The sequence below is a fragment of the Sus scrofa genome, chromosome 4, assembly GCF_054392235.1.
Source record: "Sus scrofa isolate SSC_HxYL_T2T_F1_AM1 chromosome 4, Sscrofa_HxYL_maternal_Yorkshire_Landrace_v2.0, whole genome shotgun sequence".
In the NCBI taxonomy this organism is placed as follows: Eukaryota; Metazoa; Chordata; class Mammalia; order Artiodactyla; family Suidae; genus Sus; species Sus scrofa.
In genome coordinates this window covers 105,436,906-105,461,057 of record NC_139386.1, presented here as the reverse complement: position 1 = coordinate 105,461,057, position 24,152 = coordinate 105,436,906, and the positions used below count along the sequence as shown (strand labels likewise).

Here is a 24,152-nt window from a genome sequence, read left to right as displayed (position 1 = left end):
TGTAAAGTGGGGAAAAAAAAAAAAAAGTAAGGGAAAAAAAAAAAAAAAAGCATGCAGAGTTCCCGTCGTAGTTCAGTGATTATCAAACCCGATGAGCATGCATGTGGATTCAGGTTCGATCCCTGGCCTTGCTCTGGGTTAAGGATCTGGCGTTGCCGTGAACTGTGGTCTGATTCACCCCCTAGACTGGGAACTTCCATATGCCACAGGCGTAGCCCTAATAGACAAAAAACAAAAAAACAAAACAAAACAAAAAAAAAAGTGACAAATGAGGCTTTGAATAACAACTGGAGTTTCCTGATAACCTGTGGTTAAGTATCCAGCATTGTCACTTTTGTGGCTCACGTCTCTGTGGCTGTGCTCAGGTTATTTTTCTTGAAAAAAAGAAAAACGATGGATTATAGTTGTTTTACAATGCTGTTTAAATGTGTCCTAACAGCAATGTCATTCAGTTATACATATATAGATTCCTTTTCACAGTCATTGTATACGCTGTGCTATACGGCAGGATCCTGGGGTATTTCCACTTTCATATATTTTATTTGAAAACATTTTTAAAGTAAAGTATAGTTGATTCACATGTGGTGCTGCTTTGATCCCTGGGATGGGAACTTCCCTATGCCTCGAGCATCACCAAAAGATGAAAAATTAAAAACAAAAAAAAGCATAGGGCGTGACCGACATGGCTCAGTCATTAACGAACCCAACAAGCATACATGAGGATGTGGGTTCGATCCTTGGCCTCGATCAGCTGGGTAAGGATCTGGCATTTCCCTGAGCTGTGGTGTAGGTCGCAGATGTGGCTCAGATCCAGGGTTGCTATGGCTCTGGGGTAGGCTGGCGGCTACAGCTCTGATTCAACCCCCCAGCCTAGGAACCTCCAGATGCAACAGGCATGCCCCTAAACGTAAAAAAAAAAAAAAACCAAAAGAAACCCACCATGTTAAGTGAGGCTCTGAATAACAACTGTACTGCATACTTCACCAGTGGCTGTTCTCTGATTATGTCATGAGCATCTGTGCCCGGGTGCCTGCCATGAGCATCTCTGTCCTCTCCTGGCCCAGTGTCGATCCTGGCCCCACTTCACAGAGGCCTAGACCTTCCACCGGCCTCCCAGCACAGAACCCTCCTTACCGGAACCTCTCGGCCAGCGCTGGATCCTCTGCCAGCTTCACCAACTTAAACTCTAGCTTCTCCCCCAGCACGGATTCAATGATGTCTCTGTCCCCCTCACACTCTGCAAAAACAGAGACGCTGCCTCAGGGGGAGGCTGGACACGTGGCTGTGGTCACTGCCTTCTAGGGAGGAGGCAGAGTCCATCCCAAGGGCAGGTGTAAGCCCGTTACCAGGCTCTACGCAGGGATTTCCACATCTGATTCCTCGGGCTCCCAACTGCACGGCCTTCCAGTCCTCCCCATTTTAGAGCTGAGGAAAGACAAGCTCCAAGGCACAGAAAGGAACGAGACAAGATTAACTGCTGTTTGGCAAGGTCAGAATTCACACACCCCCAGACTGACCCTCAATCAAGGGCCACGTTCCCAGGACTTGTTCCCTCTGAGGTGAGACACGGAGCAGGGGCCTGAGGGGGCAGTTCCTTGGTGCCTCAGTTCTCCCACCCTCTGCCAACTGAGGGAGAAAGAGCCACCTCTGCCTGCCCTGGATTGTGGTCAGAATGAACTTCATTTTGACAAAGGGAGAGAAGATCAAGTCTGGAGAGTGTTTCCTTTCCTAGAAGGAAGCCAGTGACCACTCATCGCTTGGTTGCCCCCGACCCCTAGGACGTACGGTATTTCTGCAGCTGGTTGGCCAGGGAGTAGGCAGCAGCTTTGGATACAAGGAATTTCTCCCTGAGGTCTCGGAAGTCCTGCTTGCTCTGGGCCAGCTGCCGCTGAAGCTCCTGGTTCTCTCGCATGAGTTTGTGTTGTGCCCTCAAGTCTGATGAAGGGCCAAGAGACACTGCCATGGTGACACGTGGCAGGAGAGCCAGGGCCTGGGGAGAAGACACCCAACACAGGGTGGATTAAAGCACGTGGAATCCCATAGGCTGAAGTGGGAATGAGGGATGAGGAAAACTGGAATTCTTAACTTACTGTTGGGCACACCCGAATCAACACCCCACAACACTGGAGGGTCTGTATCCACAGAAACCAAGTTCAAGATGCTAGAGCTCAGAGCCCAAGGCCCTGCCTGTAGCTCAGACGGGGACCGGCGTGAGGAAGGGGGACCCACGGTGCCAGGGAACTGTCTGGAGTTGCCACAACAGAACTGGAAGGTGGGGGGAGGGTTGATGGAATCTTGGGGGCCCCTGGATTCAGGGGCCTAGGCCATGCTGATACACAAGGCTGCCTGGTGCCTTGGGAAGGTCACCAGCCATGGGGACACCCTCAGCAGCCACACTTCATAGGTGTCTGCACTCGTGCTAATACCACTGCGCTAGCTCCCTCCCTCGAAAAAACACATCTGTGCAGAGCCCTCATCTTCACTCTCCTCTGTTTACCAAAAAGTCAAGACACAAGTAGTTTCCCATGTCCTATTGTCTTAAGGGCTGTCATGAAGGCACCCCACCTTCTCTGGAAATGTTAACACATTCCTAAATCTCTTCCACCAGTGAAAGACATCAAACGTTTAGACTGCCATGAAGTTCTTCTTTGGGCTTCCCCAATGTGATCTGTGACATAAACGTGTAGGACAAAAGCAGAGTATAATGCTAAGGGAAGGAGTAATTTAGAAAAAGTATTTGGTCCCGACTCAGTGCTCTTTGTGCTGCATCTCCGTGTTATGTCAGATTCTTCTCTTCACTGGGGCAGCCTGTTGGCTTCTGGAGAAACGTAACATCCCAAACTTCGAAGATCCCAGGCCAGGGATCAAACCTGTGGGTCAAGGCTGTTCTAAGCTCTACTGTACCTCCTCATTCCATTCCAGACAGGGAACACTGCAGGGGCTGGTCCTGGTCTAAACGTTGTCAAGGCTGCTTTCAGATGCAAACTAGCCAAGGTCAAGGTTTGGGGATGGCTGTTCAAAAGACTCTTGTTCCTCTCCTATTCCTTCAATTATTAACATGACTTCTTTCTAGAAATGGCGAGTGGGGAATATTTATTTGGGAACATCTTATCTGTCCCCTGCCAACTGTATTCTGTTCATAACTACACAGTGGACAAAGGAGGGACAAAGTCAGGTATGTTCCTAGCACCAGGTATAGTTAAAGGGATCATATTTAATCCTATGAACTATCTGAATAATCAGAAGTTATTTTCCTTATGAAGAAAAACTCAAGAGGTTAAAAAACTCCCCCAGGCCACACATTTGGTGAGGAAAGCATTGTGCATTAGAAGCCATTTCTCTTGGGCATTAAAACCCACCTTCTCCCATTACAGTCAACAGAATGACAGTACTTTTAATGGAGATGAGGTCTGTGATGGTTGTTCCAGGGTGATTTTCCCAAGAGGGCAGTCTGTCATTTAATGTGAGGTGAACTTTTAAATTTCCTTATCTTTTCTCTTAAGTATGCTCTGTAGTGTTTGTTCTGCTCAGTCACTTTGGTTTTCTTCTCAAAGCATCCTTATTATTTACACGGTGAATATTTGTTACCCATTTGCTGCCATCTGGCACTCTTTTTGTCTTTGTCACCCCCCTTTCTTAATGCCATCCCTTCTATACTGACATACAATTTACCAGAACAAAAACACACACAACTTATGAGCACAGCTCAGTACACCCAACATGCTGTATCCATTGTGGAATCACCACCCAGATCAAGAGACTGCACCTCCACCATTCCCAAACTGCTTCCGTGCTACTTGCCAGTCAATTCCCATCTTCCACAGACAAACAGGGTCGGAATCCTCTCACCACAGGTGAGTTTTCTTTATTCCTGCATGTTACTGAATTGTAAAGATGCAAGAGGGTCTCCTTTCTCTGTGTTCTTTCAACCAATGTCTGGTTTTGAGGTTCCATCTCAATTGGTTGCATCAGTCATTTGGTTTTATTCTTATGCTAAGAGGTAGTCTGTTTTAGGAGTATAGCACAATATGATTATCCATTTTTCTGATGACAAAGACATATATTTTTGATGATTATGCATAAAAGAGGTATGAATATTGCTGAACAAATTATCATCTGGAGATAGGCGCTGTGTCTCCGAGGCAGATGCACCTGAGAAGAGAAGTGCTTGGTGAAAGGGTAGAAACAGACACCATTTGCAGTGCAGTTGGGTCATGTTCCATTCCTACCCTGCCCCCCCAAGACAGGCCAGTTCCAGGCTCCCTCCATTCCGACAAACCTTCATTGCAGCCATTCTGAGATCTGCCGTGCTTTCCCATTTGGGTATCCAGGATGTCATTTTGGACATCTTCTACTCTAAAGTGACTCTTCAAATCTTCTGCTAATTCAGAATTTACGGTGTCTATAATTTCTTGCGTGATGTGTAAAAGTTCTTCATATATTTTGGAGAAATTCCTTGTCGGATATATGCGTGGTAAATAAAATAGACTGCTGGTCAATGGACTGCCTTGTCACTTTTAAAATGGTAATGTATGATGACCTTCAAAATTTCATGTTTTATATAACTCAGCTGAATCATTTTTTTAGCCCATAGCGAACACCTTCATTTTAGAAGGAGAATGAAATTTCTGTCTATGCCTTAATTGAGAAAGTAGTTCCACTATTTGTGAAAAGCTTTGAAATTTCAGTGAAACATCTCCAATTACCTTTAGAGGGCAGAGAAAAGTGGCTTTTAGTATTAGCTTATTCTAAGTGAAGAGTCATTTGTTCTAGGATTTTTTCTAGAAAATACTTTTCATTACCTCAGTGAGGCAAAGTTCAAATTAATTGCACATGGGTGCGGGTCAATTTTCTATTCCCCAATCTTGTCTCACTGTTATCGCTGTGTTGTCTTTACTTGGACCAATACCACAGTGTCTACATTACTATGGTTTTTACGGGCACACCTGTGGCACAGGGAAGTTTCTCGGCTAGGGGTCAAATGGGCTGCTGCAGGCCTACCCCACAGCCAGGGCAAACCTGGGTCTGAGTCCTATCTGAAGCCTATGCTGCAGCTTATGGAAAGGCTGGATCCTCAACCCACTGAGCTAGGTCAGGGATCAAACCTACATCCTCCCAGAGAAAATGTCGAGTTCTTAACCCGCTGAGACACAACAGGAACGCCTCGTGGCTATAGGTTGAACATGACTTTGGAAATCTCCTAGAGTAAGGCCTCTAACTTAATGCCTCTCCACAGTTGATGGGCCAATCCAGGTACCGTGGTTTCCATATATGTTTTATAAGGAGTTTGCAAATTATCCCCGGAATGCCTGGGGCAATATGATTTCAAATAATGTTGATTTCACATTCAAACAATATTAGGAGTTTCAATCTTTGAATATGATATGTATATTATATATATTTATTTAGGTCTTCTTAAATTTAATGGCCACACCCATGCCATAGGGCTGTTTGTGGGCCAGGGATTGACTTCAAGGTGCAGCTGTGCCAGTGTCAGATCCTTTAACCCACTGCAGCCAGGCTGGCATTGACCCTGAAGCTCCGCAGCAACCTGGCCGCTGCGGTCAGAGTCTTAACACACTGGGCCATGGCAGGACCTCCTATTTAGCTCTTTAATGTCCTCGGCAAGAGTTTTCAGGAGTCTTCAGTGCATATGTTCTTAAATGTTTAATGATTAAGGATGGGAATCTCCAGTGTGTTCTATTGAATTTCATTTGCTAAATATTCACTGCTATTTAGTGAACATTCCTATATTCTGGAGGAATACAATACACTGTTATATGAATTCTCTTGAGGTATAATTCAGACACAACACACTATGTCACTTTAGAGTATACAATCAAGTGCACTTTGATAGCTGGTTACACTATGAAAACTACAGCTACCATCTGATACACGGTGTGTCCATGTCCTCACAACCTTTGGACCCCTTTGCTTTCCTTCACTCCCTCAACCCTCAGCCCCAGGCAACCACTGCCATGAGAGATGAATTTGCATCTTTAGCACCCTTATAAATGGAACTACGCATGGACTCTTTCCTGTCTGCCTGCCTCCATGCAGCTTGATTCAGAGAATCTCCACCATCTTACAAGCAACAGCAGCGCTTGCACATTTTTTTGCTAAGCACTATTCCTTTATATCGATACTTTGTGTCAGTTCATACATTCACCAACTAATGGATGTCCCTGTAGTTTCCAGAGTTCAGTTCTTTTGAAGAAACTCACTATGGATATTCATGTGCAGGTTGTTATGGGGACATACTCTGTAAACACCTAGGAATGGAAAGGCTGCTCACATGATGGGTGTGTGCTCAACTGTCATTCAGCTTTTCAAAGTGCCTGAATGACTACTCATTCCCCCAAGTGTAAGAAACATCTGGTGGCTTTACACCTTTACCACATGTGGTATTTTCAATCTCTTTAAATTTAACCATGGTAATGAATATATAATCGGAACTCACTGTAGTTTTAATTTGTTTCTCTGATCACTGACACTGAGTTGATTATCTTTTTATGTTCTTGTGGCCCATTTATGTATCTTGTTCTGGAAGAGTTTCTTCAAGTCTGCGACCAATTCTTGGACTGCGTGGCCTTACGAGAAAAAATATGTGTAAGAATAGTACGATGAACACCACAGATCATTACTTTCACAAATTAAACAATGAGAGAAATGGAGAATAATAAATGGAAAAGGTGCTGTAGATGAGAAACTCAGTAGGGCTCAATGTCAAGTCTCACTGTGATGGACACAACTACTGAATCCCAATCAAACTTCTAATAGGTATCTGGGAAGACATTTACACACTAATTCTCAAATTTATATGGAAATTCAAATGTGCCTCATTTATCAAAGCAATTTACAAAAGAGGAATAAAGGTGGATGACTCACACTGCCTGGTTCCAAAATCACTACAGAAATCTTTTACTGCATTTAAAGGGATTTTGTGGTCCTTTTAATAGCAGTTTTAAGCATTACCAGAGAGTGTGCATTTAGGTCCTCAGTGGGGTTTGTGATTTACAAATATTTTCCACTATTTGCAACTTGACCTTTCATTTATTACCAGCGTCTTCAAGACCAATATGGTTTTTCAATTTTTATGAATATTTATAAATCAATGTATTTTTCAAGTGGTTATATCTTTGGCCTCATCTAAGAAACATATTTCTAATCTAAACTCACAAATATTTCCCTCTAGGTCTTCTACAAATTTTATGGTTTCCATTTAATTTGGGGGATTTTTTCTCTTTTTTTGGTCTTTTTGTATATTCTAGGGTCGAAACTGGGGTATATGGCAGTTCCCAGGCTAGGGGTCCAATCGGAGCTGTAGCCTCTGGCCTATGCCACAGCCACAGCAACTTGGGATCTGAGCCACGTCTGTGACCCACACCATAGCTCACGGCAATGCCAGATCCCCAACCCACTGAGCAAGGCCAGGGATTAAACTCCAACCTCATGGTTCCTAATCAGATTCGTTAACCACTGAGCCATGAGGTGAACTCCTGGTTTACATTTAGATCTATGATCTATCCTGAGTTCCTTATTGTACAAGGTATGAGGTATGGATTCAGCCCAGTAATATAACTACTTCTCACATGCATATAGACATCTATTAGTCAAAAAGCTGAAGTAGATCATTCTTTACCATCTGTTGAAAAGAATATGTTTTCTCCATGGGGTTACCTCTCTGCACTGGTCAAAAATATCAGTCTTGTTGTAGGTAAAGGTTTACTTTTGGACTCTTTATTCTGGTCCCTTGATCCCTTGAAGTATCACTGCAACAGTTCCATCCTGATTTGACCATGATGACTATAAACTAATTCCTGAGGTCAGGCAGAGCTAGCCATGCAACTTTGTTCCCTATCTTATACCAACTACTTTGACTAAGCTGTGTGTGGGTGTTTTGTTTGTTTGCATGTTTGTTTTCTGCAAGCGTAATGGCAGCATATGGAAATTCCCAGGCACAGCAAGACAGGATACAAAACGCATCTGTGACCTAGAGTGCAGTTTGGAGCAATGACAGATACTTAACCCACTGAGCGAGGCCAGAGATTGAACCTGTGACCTCATGGATGCTAGACAGATTTGTTTCTGCTGAGCCACGATGGAACTCCAAAGTGAGGAAAACCAACATCCCCAACATACTCCCTCTTCTAACTCCTGAACAAAAACTCTTTCCATTGTGTTGCATTTGAGAGATTTGTATCCCAAAGCTCCACCGTTTAGACTGGGCCCAAGACTCAGTATGACCATAGATTGCTTCTCGCTGGTTTGGGTTGAACCAACGTGAGAGTTAGGTCTTGCATGTCATTGTATACAGTGGGCTGACTGTCCCTTCCTCTTTTACCTCTTGCCAGTTGGGTGTCCGAAAGGTGGTGTCATGTCATTCCCCACTTCCACTGACAGTCCTGGATGCCACTGCAGCAATCTGTCAAAACAGGTGTTTCGCATTGTTTTATCAAAATCATCAGAGCCCATGTTTAAGTCGGCATCATAGTCAGCATAGTAGTTTGATAGCCGAATCTTCCGTTAGCTCAAAAACAAAAATCAGAAAATGAGAAATAACTTCTTTATTAGTTTGACCTTTTCCCCAAAGACATACCACTTCCATTTCAGGTGTGTGTGCTGATATGAAGACTCCTGACCTCCTCGAACCAGTCACTACTCGTCTAATACAATAGAGCTTAGTTACGTACACAATGACGGCAAATCATGGGATAAATATTTATAGAGCGCGAGGTGCATAGTTTTGCTAAACATGTTTTCTCAGATGTGATGTCCCTCTGAGCCTACTCACGTGTGGCTTCAAAAGCCTCCACCATTTTTCTCCACCCCTTTGAGGCCATGGTCATAAAATCTCCTCTACCTCATCCTAGGTCACCTGCCATGGGATCTCCTTGATTCCATAGCCCTAGAGGAAGAGCCATGGTCCCAGCTTTTTTCATTAAAGGGCCTGCTGTTCCCATAAGAACAGGGGAAGCCAGTGGCTCTCTTTGTTCTTTGGAAGGTAGGGCCATCACTGGGGTCACCTGAAGAAGCTGTTGCCTTCACAAGTCACCAGATGATGCTAAATGCATTGAATGTTCTCACATTACATGACACTAAAGCCCACCCATGCATTCCGTTCCCTGAAAGGTCACTTTCTGAGTGGGATCTTAAAATGTTTGAGATTCACTGTCCAACCACACGAGTCCATCTGTCCTACTCCAACCCTCTGCTTATTCTTTGGAATGTGCTACACTCTACCCAGAAGCTATGAAATGAACACAGGGAGGGAGCCCACACGAACAACCGTGACACTCACCTAGGACACTTGGCACCTGGGACACTTCCTGAGGGAGGGTCTCTAGAGGCCTGTGACCTGATGCTTCAGGAAGCAAAAGCCAGGCACTGTCACTGCTCCTGTTTGTACCTCTCCTTTCACCAGGAGGAGCCTGGTGGTTTCTGCCATTGATGTTCTCGCCTACAGACACCCAGGCTGAGCTGGGAAATGCCATCTTCACACTCTTTTCAGGAAGGATTCCCACCCTCCCCTTCCATCCCCCGCAAGGGAATCAGCACAACACATCTCGCAGAAGGGCGCACTGAATGCTTTCATGGAGCTCAATAGGGAGAGAATCTGCACGTGTGGAAAGTATTTAACTTCTCAGAGAGAAAACCAAAAATCACCAGTCATCATGACAGGTATGACCCTAGAAGACATACTAAACTTGCCTCATTATTTCTCCACTTCCCCAAGACATAGTCGGAGTTACAGATCTTTGCGGTTTTCTCTGGAGACCTGGGCAGTGTGGACTGCTTTAAGGCAACATGGAGTCCGGGTGTCATCTGCACCCTGAGAGCCTCGAATCTGGCTGGAATCAGGGCCATGGAGCCAGGAAAGGCCATGCAGCTGTTGGGAAAAAAGAGAAGGGAACCAGGACCACCCACCAGGTCATGCCTTGCCCAAACGGACCACTTGCTCCGTTGACCCCAACACCAATACACCGCTCATGAGTTCACTGCTACCAGACAGAGAACGCCACAAACACGGGGATAACCCTTTATCCACCTCTGTGTCCAAGAATCCTCACACCAGGTCAAGCACTGAGGACCTTCTCAGCAACATCCTGTCACTGATTGAATAAGACGGGTCTCAAGTCTCTGCTCACCTCAACTCCATTCCAACGGTCCTGACAGGGAGGCTCTGCTTTCTCCCAGGATGTAGCACGTCGCCCTCCGTAAAGAAGAGCCTGCCCTACACGCACCTTATGCCATCACCTTCACCTCGGGTGACTCTCAGGCAGACACACCTGTCCTCGGGGATTCCTCTCCTGGTTTCACTACCATCAGGAAGAGATGGCCTCAGTCTAGCCTCCCATCCTCTGGGCTGCAGCAACGACCCAAGTCAGGGGAGCAGCAGACACATTTTGGTGCAACTATGCACACTTGTGCCTTCCTCTCACTGCAGTGATCTCCCCAGGAGAAGCTTACTGAGAGCTGAGCTCCGAGGTGTTAACACAGCAGAAGGCACAGAAAGTGCTCAGCATGTCTTGAAGAGAGGCTGTGTGTAAAGCCTTCCAAACTAAAGGCACAAAAGGATGATTATCTCTGCTTCAGATGCAAGGGACCCCCTCACCCTGGCCCCTTCTGGCCATGGGGCAGACCTGTCTGAGCTGCCAAGGAACATCTCTAATTCTTCTCCAAACCTCATTTCTCTCTCTTAGCACACACTTCCGTAGAGGACGGCCACTGAGGGCAACCCCAAGGTTGTGGCTGAGGGCTCTAGGGCACAGCCTCCTGCTGCCTCCTCCTCCTCATGGTACTGGTGCTTCCCAGCAGAATAAACCAACCCTGATCCATCCTGAGCATTCCTGGGCAGCTGCACATGTTCACATGGAGACAGTGACTCTCCCAGCCTTCCCTGCTCAGCTCAGGCTGCACACGGAAACCTGGATGATGCTGCGTGCATCCCTCAGTTGCCTTGACTTTTTGAACTTATCTGGTCCTCAGTCTCACCTCTCTTGCAAAGCACCTCCTCTGCCATTACTTGGGTTCTTCTCATCCTCAAAACCTGTTGATTTTCTTTCTTCCATCTCCCCCTGCAGGTCTGTGAGTTCAGTGTGTGGACTCAGTTCAGGCTCCTGCAGGAAAAGCACAGACAAGGGACCAAAGTCAAGACTTGGCTGCAGTTCCCAGGGCACATGCAACATGCATCTCGGACCCACAGGCATGCAGGGAAAGAAAAAACAAAAACAAAAAAACTCAGCAGGAGAGGAATTTCGAGTATTGGAAGGACTTTATCTTCCTGATGAAGACACTGTGGTTCATGGAGATAGGGAGATTCTCCCAGGTTCCCACACCACTTGGGGGCAACAGAGCCACCCATGAGCCTTGGCCACAAGCTTTTCTGTCCAAAAGCTCCGGGATCTCACAGCTGAATGTCAGGGAACACTGGGTCAAACATACAATTGTTCACTCTTCAAACAAACAAACAAACAACAACAAAAAAACAACTGAAAGATATTTCCTGAAAAAACACTATCACTGTTCAACTGTCCCTTGTTGATACACGGGCACTTGTCAGTCCAGGCTGGCGTATGGGACCAATGAACACAAAAGCATTAAGCACATCACAATCATATTTCAATATATATTATCTGTCAATATGCACCTTCCGTGCTAGAGATCATCTTTCTGACAGCAGGCACTCTCCCGGCCTGGTTCACCCCACCTCTCCTCCCCAGTGCCTCCTCAAGTGCCGGCCAGATCCAACATTTACTGCCCAGCAGATAAACACCAGGTACCAGGGCTACCTTTTATCCATGTCTTCTCGTCCCGTCACATTTCCAATCAGATCTTATCCTACGTCGGTGCTAAACAGCGAAAGCACAGTCCTAGGAAAAGCAGTCCACCATGCAAATATCTGCTCCATCATGCACCAAAGTTACATGACATGAAGATTTCATCGCCCTCTGGGGCACAGTGATCTCATGGATAACAAACACGGAGGACCGTATAATGTGAAACAGACAAGGCCATATTGACCTGGGATGAGGAACCGTGCTGTCAGGCAGCCCACAGGCTCTAAGCCCTGGGCTCTATGCTCAGCTCAAGAAGGGCAACATCACAGTCGCTATGCAGCATGTGAAACACCTCAGGGCATAAGGCCCAAGAAACTGCATCCACATGAAGGGAAAAGCTCCACCATTCCAGGAAGAGCCTCAGCTTAAGTAAAGCCAGTCCCTTGCCCAGGTGCTCTCTCAAGGGGAAATGTCACCTTGTCCAGGATGGGTGCTCAGCCCTGCCCAGCCCTTCTCTCTTCAACCACAGAAATGGGTAGGGTCCTGCAGCCTGCACACCTGTGCAGCACTGGCCAGTGGGCCTTGATGTGGCCTCAGGAGGGCAGCATCCCTGGGGACCTGTCCTCAGGCTCCTCCAGCTCTCAGCTCAACTCCAAACCCACAGGTAAAGCACAAAGCCCTGAAGGGTCAGCCTGTTCACTGAAATCTCAGGTAGGATCCACCCTTTGCCTACCTGGCTGGCGTTTTTCATTTCTTTTCTAGTCCCTGGCTCGTGCGCAGAGGATAAAATGAAAGGGCCGCATCAATGATCAGTCCTTTCGAAGTGCATCCTTCATGCTCCCTGCCCAGGCCCTTGGTGCAGAGTGGGAGGTGTGAGAAAGTCAGGGGCCATCTCTGTGCTCTCACTTTCACGGCCTCTCTCTCCCCACATCCTGATCCCCTCACTGCTCCCTCTCAGACCTTCCAGAATGCCAGGCACCGGCCTTCACAGAACATTCCTCCATCAGTCAGGAGTTGTGACAGAAAGGGGGGCTGTTTCTACACACCTCCCCACCCACAAATAAATCCCAGTTCACACTCCCCCTCTCCCTCCTAGCTCTCCCAGCTCTCCTAGTCAGGTCATCTCCCCACCTGGAGCGGGGTGACTCTACAGGTAACGCTGGGATGCGGCTCAGGTCCAACAGGAAGAGAACTGTGATTTTCAGGACAAGGCTGCATCCAGAGCAAAGTGAGGCATCGCTGTGGTCTGTCGTTAGCACCCCTTCCCCTGCTCTCGACTGCACTGCTTTTCTTTCTCTGGGGGTGTTTTCTCCAACTCTCTGATGGGCTTTCAGATGCCGGGAGCAGAGCCTTACTGCCAAGATCAGGCCATCACGGGGAGATGTTATTATTCAAACACAGATGCAGTCATTTGTGTCAGTGAGGGTTGGGATGGAGAAGCACTGGCATTTCCTAATCACAGGTTCGTTGCCACGATGAAGGCAGAAGAGCCGAGACAAGCCATTTTAGTGATGTTTGCGAATGACGAGGACATCGAACAGGCTGTGACTCCCTGGGAGATGGCAAATTCACTTGGGTTACCTGCTTCAAGGACCCAAGATGGCAAATAGTCACAACTTCAGCAACCCAAGGCACTGGCCTTTAGGAGGCAATGGAATGGTTAGTGGAAACACTAAAGATCAGACAGAAATGCAGTCACTTCCGCTCCTCTCAAACAAGACCACGTCACATGTCCCACCAGAAAGAGTTAAGGGGGCTTTGCGCCTGCCGTTTCACTTATTAATCACCTTTTAAATTTGTATCTATTTGTTTTAGCTTTTTAGGGCTGCACCTGCGGCACGTGGACATTCCCAGGCTGGGAATCAAATAGGAGCTACAGCTGCCGGCCTACTCACAGCTCCCACAGCATGGGAGACATGCTGCCTATGCGACCGACACCACAGCTCAGAGCAACACCAGGTACTTATCCCCTTGAGTGAGGCCAGGGATCGAACCCCCATCCTCATTGATACTAGTCGGGTTCGTTAACCACTGAGCCATGAAGGGAACTTCTGTGCTTGCCATTTTCAACGTGATTTGAGGAGTTCCCTGCTGGCTCAGTGACTTAAGGATCCAGCGAGGTCCCTGGCTCAGGTGACTGAAGTGCTAAAGGTTCAATCCCTGGCCCTGGAACCCCGCAGGCCGTGGGGGCAGGAAACAAAGGTGCTTTGAGGGGAGCAGTCATTAACCACATAGGATGAGCTGACATAACAGACTAGCCTTTACCTTAGGTCTTCTCTCGAAGGGTGAAGGAAGGGCTTGTCTCTTGCTAAAGAACATCCATTCAAGGGGCACTGAGAGGAAAGGTAGGATCCTAGGGTCAGGCCTTCCCTACCACACTCACTGAGCTGCCCGGGATCTTGTGAACCAGATGTTCTGGTCCCTGGGCAGAGGTTCCCGACTTTTGGTCACACATCCCGGGGGTTGGCCTAAGCCCAGTGCTGCCGAGCTTGGCCGTGGAGGCTGAGCTCCTCAGGCACAGCCATCTTATTCTCTCTCCTCTAAACAGGACCTGACCAGAGATGAAGGTTTTCCCGCATCTTAGTTCATGGGGGAAAATAGTCCATCATCGTCTCACACGGGGGCAGCCCCATCCTTCCCTGGCCTGTTGGGTGTGTGACTGGCAGGGATGGGTGAGGGGCTGGAGAGGAGCAGGGACAAGGAGACCTAGAAACAATAAAAGGCTGGTTGGAAGACAGAGGAGGTGGGGGAGGGGGAGGGAGAGGGGGAAGCAGACAAAGGAGGATGACCAGAGCTTGAATGTCACCCTCATCAGCTCTCTGGGCCCAGAAGGGCCTCGGCTCTCTCTTCAACTTCCCCTGACCTCAGCCTGGACACACACACACACACACACACACACACACACACACACACACATCACACAACACCCCCCCCCCAGGCTCCATCTCCTCCTCCAGCCTCCTCTATTCCCACAAGAGCAGCCTCTCACCTTCCCCCACCCCCTCCCATACCTTGACTCTGGGGAGTCTTTCCTTTGTCCCTACAGCTAGGCACACACTCCCCTCTAGAATCCAAACCCTTCTCTGTGCTTCTGGGGAGTCCAAGGCACAGAACTCTCCCAGGAGAGGTGGAACCACAGGCCACGGGGGGGGGGGGGGGGGGGGGTCATAGGGTCACTGCAGAATCTGAATCCAGTGGTCCCAGTTCAGAGTAGGCTGATTTTTGTGAAGATGTCAAACGTGCTCAAAAGAAAGTAAGCAGAACCTTGGTGCAGGTCATTCTTGCATGTCGCACATCATCCTATGGAATCCTCAGCCCCATGATCACTCCCCACTCCAAAGTCACAGAGGAGTCTTAACAAGGGCAAAGCAGGGCTGTAGGGAAGAAGTAGAGGAAATGAACGAAACCTGGGCCCATCCCAGAAAGGCCCAGGTAGATAAGCTACTTAATGCCACTGGCTTAGCGATCCACTGTATTAGTCAGCTCAGGCTGCCATTAAAAAAGAAAAAGAAAGAAATACCATAGACTGGGTGACTTTGGCAGAAATGTGCTTTCTCCATGTTCTGGAGGCTGGAAGTCCAAGATCAAGGTTGGCGGGTCCCCTAACTCACTTCCTGGTGACAGCTCCCTTCCTGGCTTGCACATGGCCATCGCCTCATGTGTCCTGACATGGCCGCTTCTCCTGGCTTGAGCTGGGCTAGGGCAGGAGCCCAAGCTCTCCGATGCCTCGGCTCATAAGGACACTAACCCTATCAGATCGGGGCCTCAAGCCTGTGATCTACCTTAGTCTCCGGGACTCCCTCAAAGGCCCCATCTCCAACGACAGCCCCACTGGGAATGAGGGTCCAAGATAGGAGCTGGGGGTGGGGGGTCGGATACACACACTCAGCTCACAACACCCTCCCCAGCTCCTCGCCCCCTCCCCCCAGGAAGGTCTTGGCAGCTCAGAGCTCTGGTGCCTGGGACCTTCCCAGGCCCTGGGGCCTCAGATGCCTCTCCCCACAGACTTGTCGCCTCCTCTCGCCCCGACTCAAATGCCCCAGCACGGGCACAGCTGTGGACTGGCAGGGCCTCACAAGCAGTGCAGGGAGAGGCTTTCCCCTGGCTGGCTTTCAGCAGGGAGGGGCTGGCGCCGACCCACAGGCTTGCAGAGGTGTGTCCACTCAGGAGAGTGGCTGTGCTAGCAGAAGAGGGCTTGCCCACAGACGTCCACGGCCGAATCCCTGGAACGCGAGACTATGTCATGTGACGTGGCCCAAGAGACGTTGCAGGTGCCATGAAATTAAGGACCTTGAGATGGGGAGATGGTCCTGGAGGGCCCAAAGGAATCCCAAGGGTCCAGACACTGAGGTGAAAGAGGGAGGAAGGAGAGTCGCTGTCAGAACAACCTGATGTGAGAATCACTTGATCAGCCATGACGGCCTGTGAGGATGGGAGGGGGCTGTGAGCCAAGAGCCTGGGCATCTTCCAGACACTGGAAAAGGCAAAGCAACAGTGTCTGCCCTGCAGCCCTCACAAGCAACCTCAACCCTGCTGGCACACTGACTTTACCTCAGTGAGCTGCATCTTGCATTTCTCATCGCCAGAACCCTGAGATGATAAATGTGTGTTGTTTTAAGCCACTAAGCACATGGCACAGTAACCACAGGACACTCCTACAGTGGTCGCTGGTGGATAGAGAGGATTTAAACCCTGCTCTGGTGGCTATTTGTTACCATGGCTTTAGAACAGCTACTCTATCCCCAGAAAGGAGAACTTTCAAACCTTTCCATCCTCAGTGGACAGGACTTCAGTAACGCTGGATGACAGAACATCATGCTGGGCTCAGGGATAAACCTCTAGCACACTCCGAGGTTGGGGTGTGGACGTGTGTTTGGGTGTTCGTTTGGGACAGGGCTGGGGGAGGGCTTGGGCACTGGAGTCACGGCGTTCTCCACAAGGCTGGCTGCACGGTGCTGGGCACAGCCTGGTCTTCGGTCATCACCAGGCCGTCTAGCATCTGAACCCCCTTCCCATGTGTGAGGAACTTCCCACACTCTGGGTCACATACTTGCTTTCTTGGTTTTCCTCGGGACTCAGATGTGGGTCTAGTACCAAGGGCTGGCCAGTCCCCAGCAGTCACAAGGGCTCCAGCTTTTGACGTGAGTTGAGAGACTCAAGGAGGAGGCCCCAGGTGTCATTCACCTACAGAGCCGTAGTTTAAGACTGACCAGGTGCGGCAGAAGTCACTGGAGCCACTGGCGGTGTGTTGCCTGTGCAGGGCCGGTAGTGTCACCTGTGCAAAGTGACAGGGGTTGCCACTCAGCAGGGGACAGTGGTGTCCTTCCCAGGTAGTGCTACAGTGTGGCTCCGTCTGTGTGCTCCCTCTGATTGGCCTTTCTTATTCCTGTCTGTACAGCCTGGTTCTCACATTTCCTGGAGATTCTCTGAGCTCTTACTATCCCCTCAATTAAGTACATTTCCAATGACTGAGTAGATTTCCACATCTACTTCTGAACGTTGCATAGAGATAAAGGAGGAGGAAAGGGGGAGAAGAGAAGATGAAAGGGAGGTGCCCCCCTGGAAGTTAGCTGGGGGCCCTCCGTTCATCTGCTGTCAGCTCCATGCTTCCCCTCAAGAGTCAGCTTCCCCCTCAGCCCAGAGGCACCCCCAAGGATCAAGCTAGTCCACTCCTTGCTCTCTGGTCGGAAAACTCAAGCCCGCGGCCTTCTCCAGCCTCCCCCACCCCCTGACCTCAGCTCTCCCCCAGTCTGTGATAGAAAATGACACAAACAAACAAGCAATCCAAGTTCCCACTCTTCAAGGAAACATGTCACCTTGCCAGCCCTTCATCTAGGCAGCAGCTCTTCAGAATCTTCATTTCTTGTATTCTGAATGGTGAGGAAAGAAAAACAGGGTCCCTGGGATACAATGATGAGAATGAAGTAGGAAGGACGTGCACAGAAAAGACACCGAGCAGCCCTTAGTGATGTGACCCTGAATCTCTATGTCTCTGCACCTGACACATACTTAGACTCTTGTTCCTATTTGTAGCCATTGTTTTACACGTGTGTGTGTGTCTGTGTGTGTGTGTGTGTGTGTGTGTGTGTGTGTGTGTGTGTGTGCCTTTCTGTTTAGGGCCGCACCCGGTGGCATATGGAAGTTCCCAGGATAGGGGTCAAATGGGAGCTCCAGCTGCCGGGCCACACCACAGCCACAGCAACTGGGGATCCGAGCAGCGTCTGTGACCTACGCCACCACTCACCGCAACGCCGGATCCTTAACCCACTGAGCGAGGCCAGGGATCCAACTGGCGTCCTCATGGGTACTGGTCGTGTTCTTTACCGCTGAGCCACGACGGGAACTCCGACGACTTCCTTATTCCTTAAGAAAGTTTTGGATCAGCGTAAAAACTCAATTCCAGAATTCCCTCCCTGGGCGCTTCACCCAAGAATACAGATAAGGAAGGACTCTAGGCGGCTGGCAAAAATCCGCCTTCACCGCAGAGTTAAGATCCGAGTTCCTTTGCCGCTGGTCGAAGGGCTCGGCCAGGTGGGCGGGATCGTGACGTCACTCCCCTATTGGGCCGCCGCCCCGCCCCTCTGCGGTCGGGCCGGCGAGGGGAGGGCCCAGGGGCGGGGCTTGGAGGACAGGCGCCGTCTCAGAGGTCGGACGTGGGGGCGTGGGGGTTGGCTTATGTAAATCGGCGGCAGAGTCGGGTAACTTCCCGCCAGCCGCTTCCCCGGGTGTGGAATCCTCCGCAGATGTTGCTCCTTTTTCATTTAGAAGCGGTGTCTGTGGGGTGCTGAGAGGCACGGAAAAGGAGGGGCTGCGGAGGGTGGTGGAGGGGGTCGGGAGGGACGGGGAGCAAAGTGAGCGTGTGTGTACAGTGCAAGGCTCCGGCGGCCGCGCGGGGGGCGGGGGGAGAGGCGCTCATACTTACCTGGCAGGGGAAACACCATGATCAGGAAGGTGGTTTTCCCAGGGCGAGGTTCACCCATTGCACTGCGGGTGTGCTGACCTCTGCGATTTCCCCAAATGCGGGAAACTCGACTGCGTAATTTGTGGTAGTGGGGGACTGCGTTCGCGCTCTCCCCTGGCGTTTCTGCGTTTAAATGGCAGAGTAGTCTTTTGCGCCGAGTGTGCGCTGTAGTGAGTAGCGAGCCCCGTTAGCGAGCAAAGATCCTTTTCCCAAGTGTGCTTTTTCGTTTTTTTTGTGGGCAGGCCTGCCGGGCCGCCTGATTTCTGAGACAAGGGGCCGGGGCCATGGTCCCAGCTAGTCAGCAAGCCCGAGAGCACTGTCCATTCTTCGCAGCGATGAACGTACTCCTCGCCCTAGACCAAGCACTGCCCTGGACCTCTTAGCACATCATACAAGCAAGGCCCGACAGGATCAAACTCTTTGCGAAGAACTCATGCATCCCTGAACCGGAAGCCCGACGTGTACCACAACACAAAACTCTCCGGCCTCCAACAAGGTAAAGTTCAGTGTCTGGCACTCCATCAAGAGATCGCCGAGTATCCAAAGAGGCAGCAGAAAGGACCCGTCATGAGGAGACGAATCCAGCATTTGCAAGTGACCCAGAGCTCACACAGATGTTCGGATCACCAGAGAAGAAGATGAAAACTTTGATTCCAACGGTGTTCATTCTATCAGTTCAAACAGTTATTCAGACACATGGGAAAGAGCAAACCAACCAACCAACAACAACAACAAAAAACCCAACAACAAATAAAAAGACCCAGTCAAACTTGAAGGCAGGAAAACCACAATGTCTGGGAGGAAAGGTACTGCAAGGGATCAAGGGTGTGCAATTAGAACGCGCAGAGGAAAACATTTTGACAGGAACTGTATTGACTCTGCACATCCCACTTTGAGTAGTACTACTGGCCTCTCAACTGCACTGAATCTTCCAGTCCCTGAAGCCTGTCTTTCCATTTCCTCGGGTCTTCTTTCATCTCTTGCAGCAGCAGTTTTCAAAACTATTTCGCAGGTATTTCATTCGTTGGGGTGCTAATGTAAATTGAATTTTTTTTTAAACTTTTTTCTTTCAGATTGTTCACTGGTGATGTATAGAAACACACCTGATTTTTGCCTGTCGTGTGCCCTGCCACTATACACAGTTCATTTGCTGACTCTGGTAGTTTCCTTGTGCGCGGGTTATTGGGGGTTTTTTTCTTCGTATGGGAGCACGCCATCCGCAAAGGGGAAGACCGACAGGAGATTCCCTCCTTTGGGTCTCTGCAGCCCCCCTGCGTCTTGGATCAGCACCCACAGCCTAGGCCGGGGAAATGGAAATCTGAGGGAGCCCTCTTTCTTTGCAAGCCAAGTTCCAGCTGGCAGGAACCAGGCGACCCCTCAGGCCCCTGCAGATCAGTGCTCAGGGCCTCCGGAGTTGCCCGGAAGCCTGAGGCCAGAAAAGGGCGAATTCCGGTAAACAGGGCCAAATGTTGCGCTTTAGAAAGGGGCCGGGGGTGGGGTGGGGGGGTGGAGGTGGGTGGAGAGCAGAGTTCCCGGCGCTCTTCTCCGGAGTCTGGGCCACCTCTGTTCTTGAGTCCTCAGGTGAGGTGTGCCTTCCGCTACCTTGCCCACCTGCTCTGTGGGCGGGAGGGAGGCAAGCCACCTAGTCCAAAAGGTAGAACCACACGGTGCTGCCCATGGTTATCAGGCACTGGCAGCGGGTTCTCCCTTAGGATTCGATGTCACACCCAAGCTGCCAGGGTCCCACAGCCCACACCAGTCTCAATCTCTAGCTCTCTCTCGCTCTCTCACTCTCTCTCTGTCGATCTCTCCCCCAATACTCCTAACCCTCTGCCTCCTCGCCACCTTTTCTCGTTCACCCTTCTCCCTGACACCTGCGTCCCCTGGCTGAGGCCGCCGCACCACCATCTTGGGTGGAGAGCCTGAAGAGCGGGTCGAGGGGGTGCCCCCTTGGCCTTTCTAAAACTTTTTGTCTGGCTCTAAATCTGCTGCTAGAATAAAGGTTTGGAAGAAGAGCCGATCTGAAAAATCTAGGTTCCTTTGGGACTAAAAATCTTAGAGGTGGCATAAGAATTCTTGTTCTGGATCCTGCGGTGGTGTGCATCCTTGGCAGAGCGTTTACTGGGTGGTTGCTGGGTGTCAGGCGTGCTCCAGGCAAGGGGCTGCGTGGCGAGGGAACGCTGGAGCCGCCGAGAGTGGGGACACAGCCGATTGGTGTCCTTCCTCTGCGCGACCACCCGGGCTTGGAGGGACTTGCGGTGAGCACGACGAGTGAGGCCGATGGCGAATGGGAAATGGGCGGTTGCGTTCTTTCACGCGTTGAAGGGCCGCTCTCAAGGCGGCCAGGAGCAGAGGAGTATGGTCTGGGGCCTGGCGCTGTTTCGCTGGAGCCCCCAGCTCCCTTAGGTCCCTCGGGCTCCGAGTCAACTCCAAGACGTGTCCGACGACCAGGCTCAGTGTTCCCGGTGTTCGTGAGGTTGCACAAAATAGGAGACACTTGAATCTTTTTCCTGCTGGGGTGGGAGGCGACCGGGAATACATTCTGATTCCATGACCTTATTATAACAGGCCCTTGAGGCGGTGTGTCTCTGTGGCGCAATCGGTTAGCGCGTTTGGGTGTTAACAGAAAGGATGGTGGTTGGAGCCCACCCAGCCCACCTCTCCTGCACAGCACCTCCTCTGCCATTACTTGGGTTCTTCTCATCCTCAAAACCTGCTGGTTTTCTTTCTTCCATCTCCTCCTGCAGGTCTGTGAGTTCAGTGTGTGGACTCAGTTCAGGCTCCTGCAGGAAAAACACAGACAAGGGACCAAAGTCAAGACTTGGCTGCAGTTCCCAGGGTACATGGAACATGCATCTCTGACCCACAGGCATGCAGGGAAAGAAAAAAAAAAAAAAAAAAAAACTCAGCAGGAGAGGAATTTCGAGTATTGGAAGGACTTTATCTTCCTGATGAAGACACTGTGGTTCATGGAGATAGGGAGATTCTCCCAGGTTCCCACACCACTTGGGGGCAGCAGAGCCACCCATGAGCCTTGGCCACAAGTTTTCCTGTCCAAAAGCACCGGGATCCCACAACTGAATGTCAGGGAACACTGGATCAAAAATACAATTGTTCACTCTTTAAAAAACAAAAAACACCTGAAACATGCTTCCTGAAAAAAACCGTGCGTCACTGTTCCACTGTCCCATGTTTATACTCAGGCACTTGTCAGTCCGGGCTGGCATATAGGACCCGCGAACACAAAAGCACTAAGCACATCACAGTCATATTTTAATATGTATTATCTGTCAATATGCACCTTCCGTGCTAGAGATCATCTTTCTGACAGCAGGCACTCTCCCGGCCTGGTTCACCCCACCTCTCCTCCCCAGTGCCTCCTCAAGTGCCGGCCAGATCCAACATTTACTGCCCAGCAGATAAACACCAGGTACCAGGGCTACCTTTTATCCATGTCTTCTCGTCCCGTCACATTTCCAATCAGATCTTATCCTACGTCGGTGCTAAACAGCAAAAGCACAGTCCTAGGAAAAGCAGTCCACCATGCAAATATCTGCTCCATCATGCACCAAAGTTACATGACATGAAGATTTCATCACCCTCTGGGGCACAGTGATCTCATGGATAACAAACACGGAGGACCGTATAATGTGAAACAGACAAGGCTGTATTAACCTGGGATGAGTAAATGTGCTCTCCTTCAGCCCACAGCCCCTAAGCCCTGAGCTAAAGATCGGACAGATATGCAGTTACTTCTGCTCCTCTCAAACAAGACCACATCACATGTCCCACCAAAAAGAGTTAAGAGGGCTTTGTGCCTGCTATTGCATTTATTAATCACCTTTTATTTTTTTTGTCTTTTGTTGTTGTTGCTATTTTCTTGGGCCGCTCCGGCGCATATGGAGGTTCCCAGGCTAGGGGTTGAATCGGAGCTGTAGCCACCGGCCTACGCCAGAGCCACAGCAACGCAGGATCCGAGCCGCGTCTGCAACCTACACCACAGCTCACGGCAACGCCGGATCCTTAACCCACTGAGCAAGGGCAGGGACCGAACCCGCAATCACCTTTTAAATTTGTATTTATTTATTTTAGCTTTTTAGGGCTGCGGCATGTGGAAGTTCCCAGGCTGGGAATCAAATAGGAGCTACAGCTGCCGGCCTACTCACAGCTCCCACAGTATGGGAGACATGCTGCCTATGCGACCAACACCACAGCTCAGAGCAACACCAGGTACTTATCCCCTTGAGTGAGGCCAGGGATCGAACCCCCATCCTCATTGATACTAGTCGGGTTCGTTAACCACTGAGCCATGAAGGGAACTTCTGTGCTTGCCATTTTCAACGTGATTTGAGGAGTTCCCTGGTGGCTCAGTGACTTAAGGATCCAGCGAGGTCCCTGGCTCAGGTGACTGAAGTGCTAAAGGTTCAATCCCTGGCCCTGGAACCCCGCAGGCCGTGGGTCAGGAAACAAAGGTGCTTTGAGGGGAGCAGTCATTAACCACATAGGATGAGCTGACATAACCGACTAGCCTTTACCTTAGGTCTTCTCTCGAAGGGTGAAGGAAGGGCTTGTCTCTTGCTAAAGAACATCCATTCAAGGGGCAGTAAGAGGAAAGGTAGGATCCTAGGGTCAGGCCTTCCCTACCACACTCACGGTCAACTCAGGAAAGGGCCACCCCTTTCCAGGGCCTAGGCTGAGCTCCACGGTCCTCAGTGGCTTTTCTAAACCCTGGGCAACCCCTGACACTTCCCAGTTACCCTGGTAACTGTACACCTACACTGACAGCTCCCTTTCAGGTACCCCAGTATGGGAGGAGGCCCATGAGGCTGCCTTAGCACCCACTGTCCTGCATCTTAAGCCAATTGGCTCTTTAAACAGAGTCAGCTCAGCTCCTGGGTGCCCAGGTGAGAGGAGGGTGATGCTCAGGGAAGCTGCTGAGAGGCCAGGGAGAAGCCACACCCCCCACGTGGCCCCACTGTGACCAGAATCCTCCATCTCCCACCTCCTCCTGTCCTGGAGGGATGGCTGCAGGGGCTCACCTGCCACAGGAGCATCTTGGTGAAATCTGGAACCTTTGCCAGCGCCTGGAGGAGTCCATTGTATTCATGACCACCTGAGGGAGCAGCTGCAACACAGGCTTAGCTCCACTGCCCCCTGAACAGGAAGGAGAGGCCCAGGGCTTCCCACTCCTGGTCACAATGAGGGGGCTTCTGAAGGTCACCCTTAGGCTGAGCTTCACAGATGGCAGAGCACTGAGGTCTGCTTTCCTCCACTTGCTCCTAACACACAAACAGTCAGCAAGGCGGGAGGGGAAAGGACCATTCTCCTCCTTTGTAGACACATCTGAGCTGAGCGCTAACTCTCCTCAGGCCAGAACCAACCAGGCCTGGTCCCCAGAATCCTCTGACTTC

At 50.0% G+C, this 24,152-nt stretch overlaps 1 protein-coding gene and 1 non-coding gene across 51 annotated transcripts in view; one reads left to right on the top strand and one right to left on the bottom strand.

Moving 5' to 3' along the window:
* LOC100737336 (NBPF family member NBPF6-like) overlaps positions 1 to 24,152 on the bottom strand; it is a 117,506-nt gene that overhangs the window by 14,140 nt on the left and 79,214 nt on the right. For 5 of the 50 annotated variants that reach the window (XM_085023319.1, XM_085023329.1, XM_085023326.1 and 2 more), the window contains exons 4-10: positions 23,781 to 24,020; positions 10,996 to 11,120; positions 9,712 to 9,889; positions 8,345 to 8,425; positions 6,461 to 6,590; positions 1,347 to 1,990; positions 1,135 to 1,237 (exon numbers count right to left, since the gene is read on the bottom strand). Coding sequence is in view for 32 of the 50 variants with exons in the window: in XM_085023308.1 (XP_084879434.1) it covers positions 1,135 to 1,237; positions 1,786 to 1,963 (281 nt within the window). In the remaining 18 variants the exon portion in view is untranslated. Of the gene's footprint in view, positions 1 to 1,134; positions 1,238 to 1,346; positions 1,991 to 3,359; positions 4,153 to 4,279; positions 4,456 to 6,460; positions 6,591 to 8,344; positions 8,426 to 9,711; positions 9,890 to 10,995; positions 11,121 to 12,911; positions 14,276 to 14,791; positions 15,155 to 15,300; positions 16,200 to 16,544; positions 17,056 to 17,596; positions 17,651 to 18,024; positions 18,589 to 18,702; positions 21,525 to 23,044; positions 23,267 to 23,780; positions 24,021 to 24,152 lie in introns of those variants that run through there. The other 45 variants (XM_085023284.1, XM_085023287.1, XM_085023283.1 and 42 more) reach the window with 33 other exon arrangements.
* LOC146404145 (U1 spliceosomal RNA) lies at positions 18,695 to 18,858 on the top strand. The gene has a single exon (XR_014845011.1). It is a non-coding gene; the product is annotated as a U1 spliceosomal RNA (small nuclear RNA).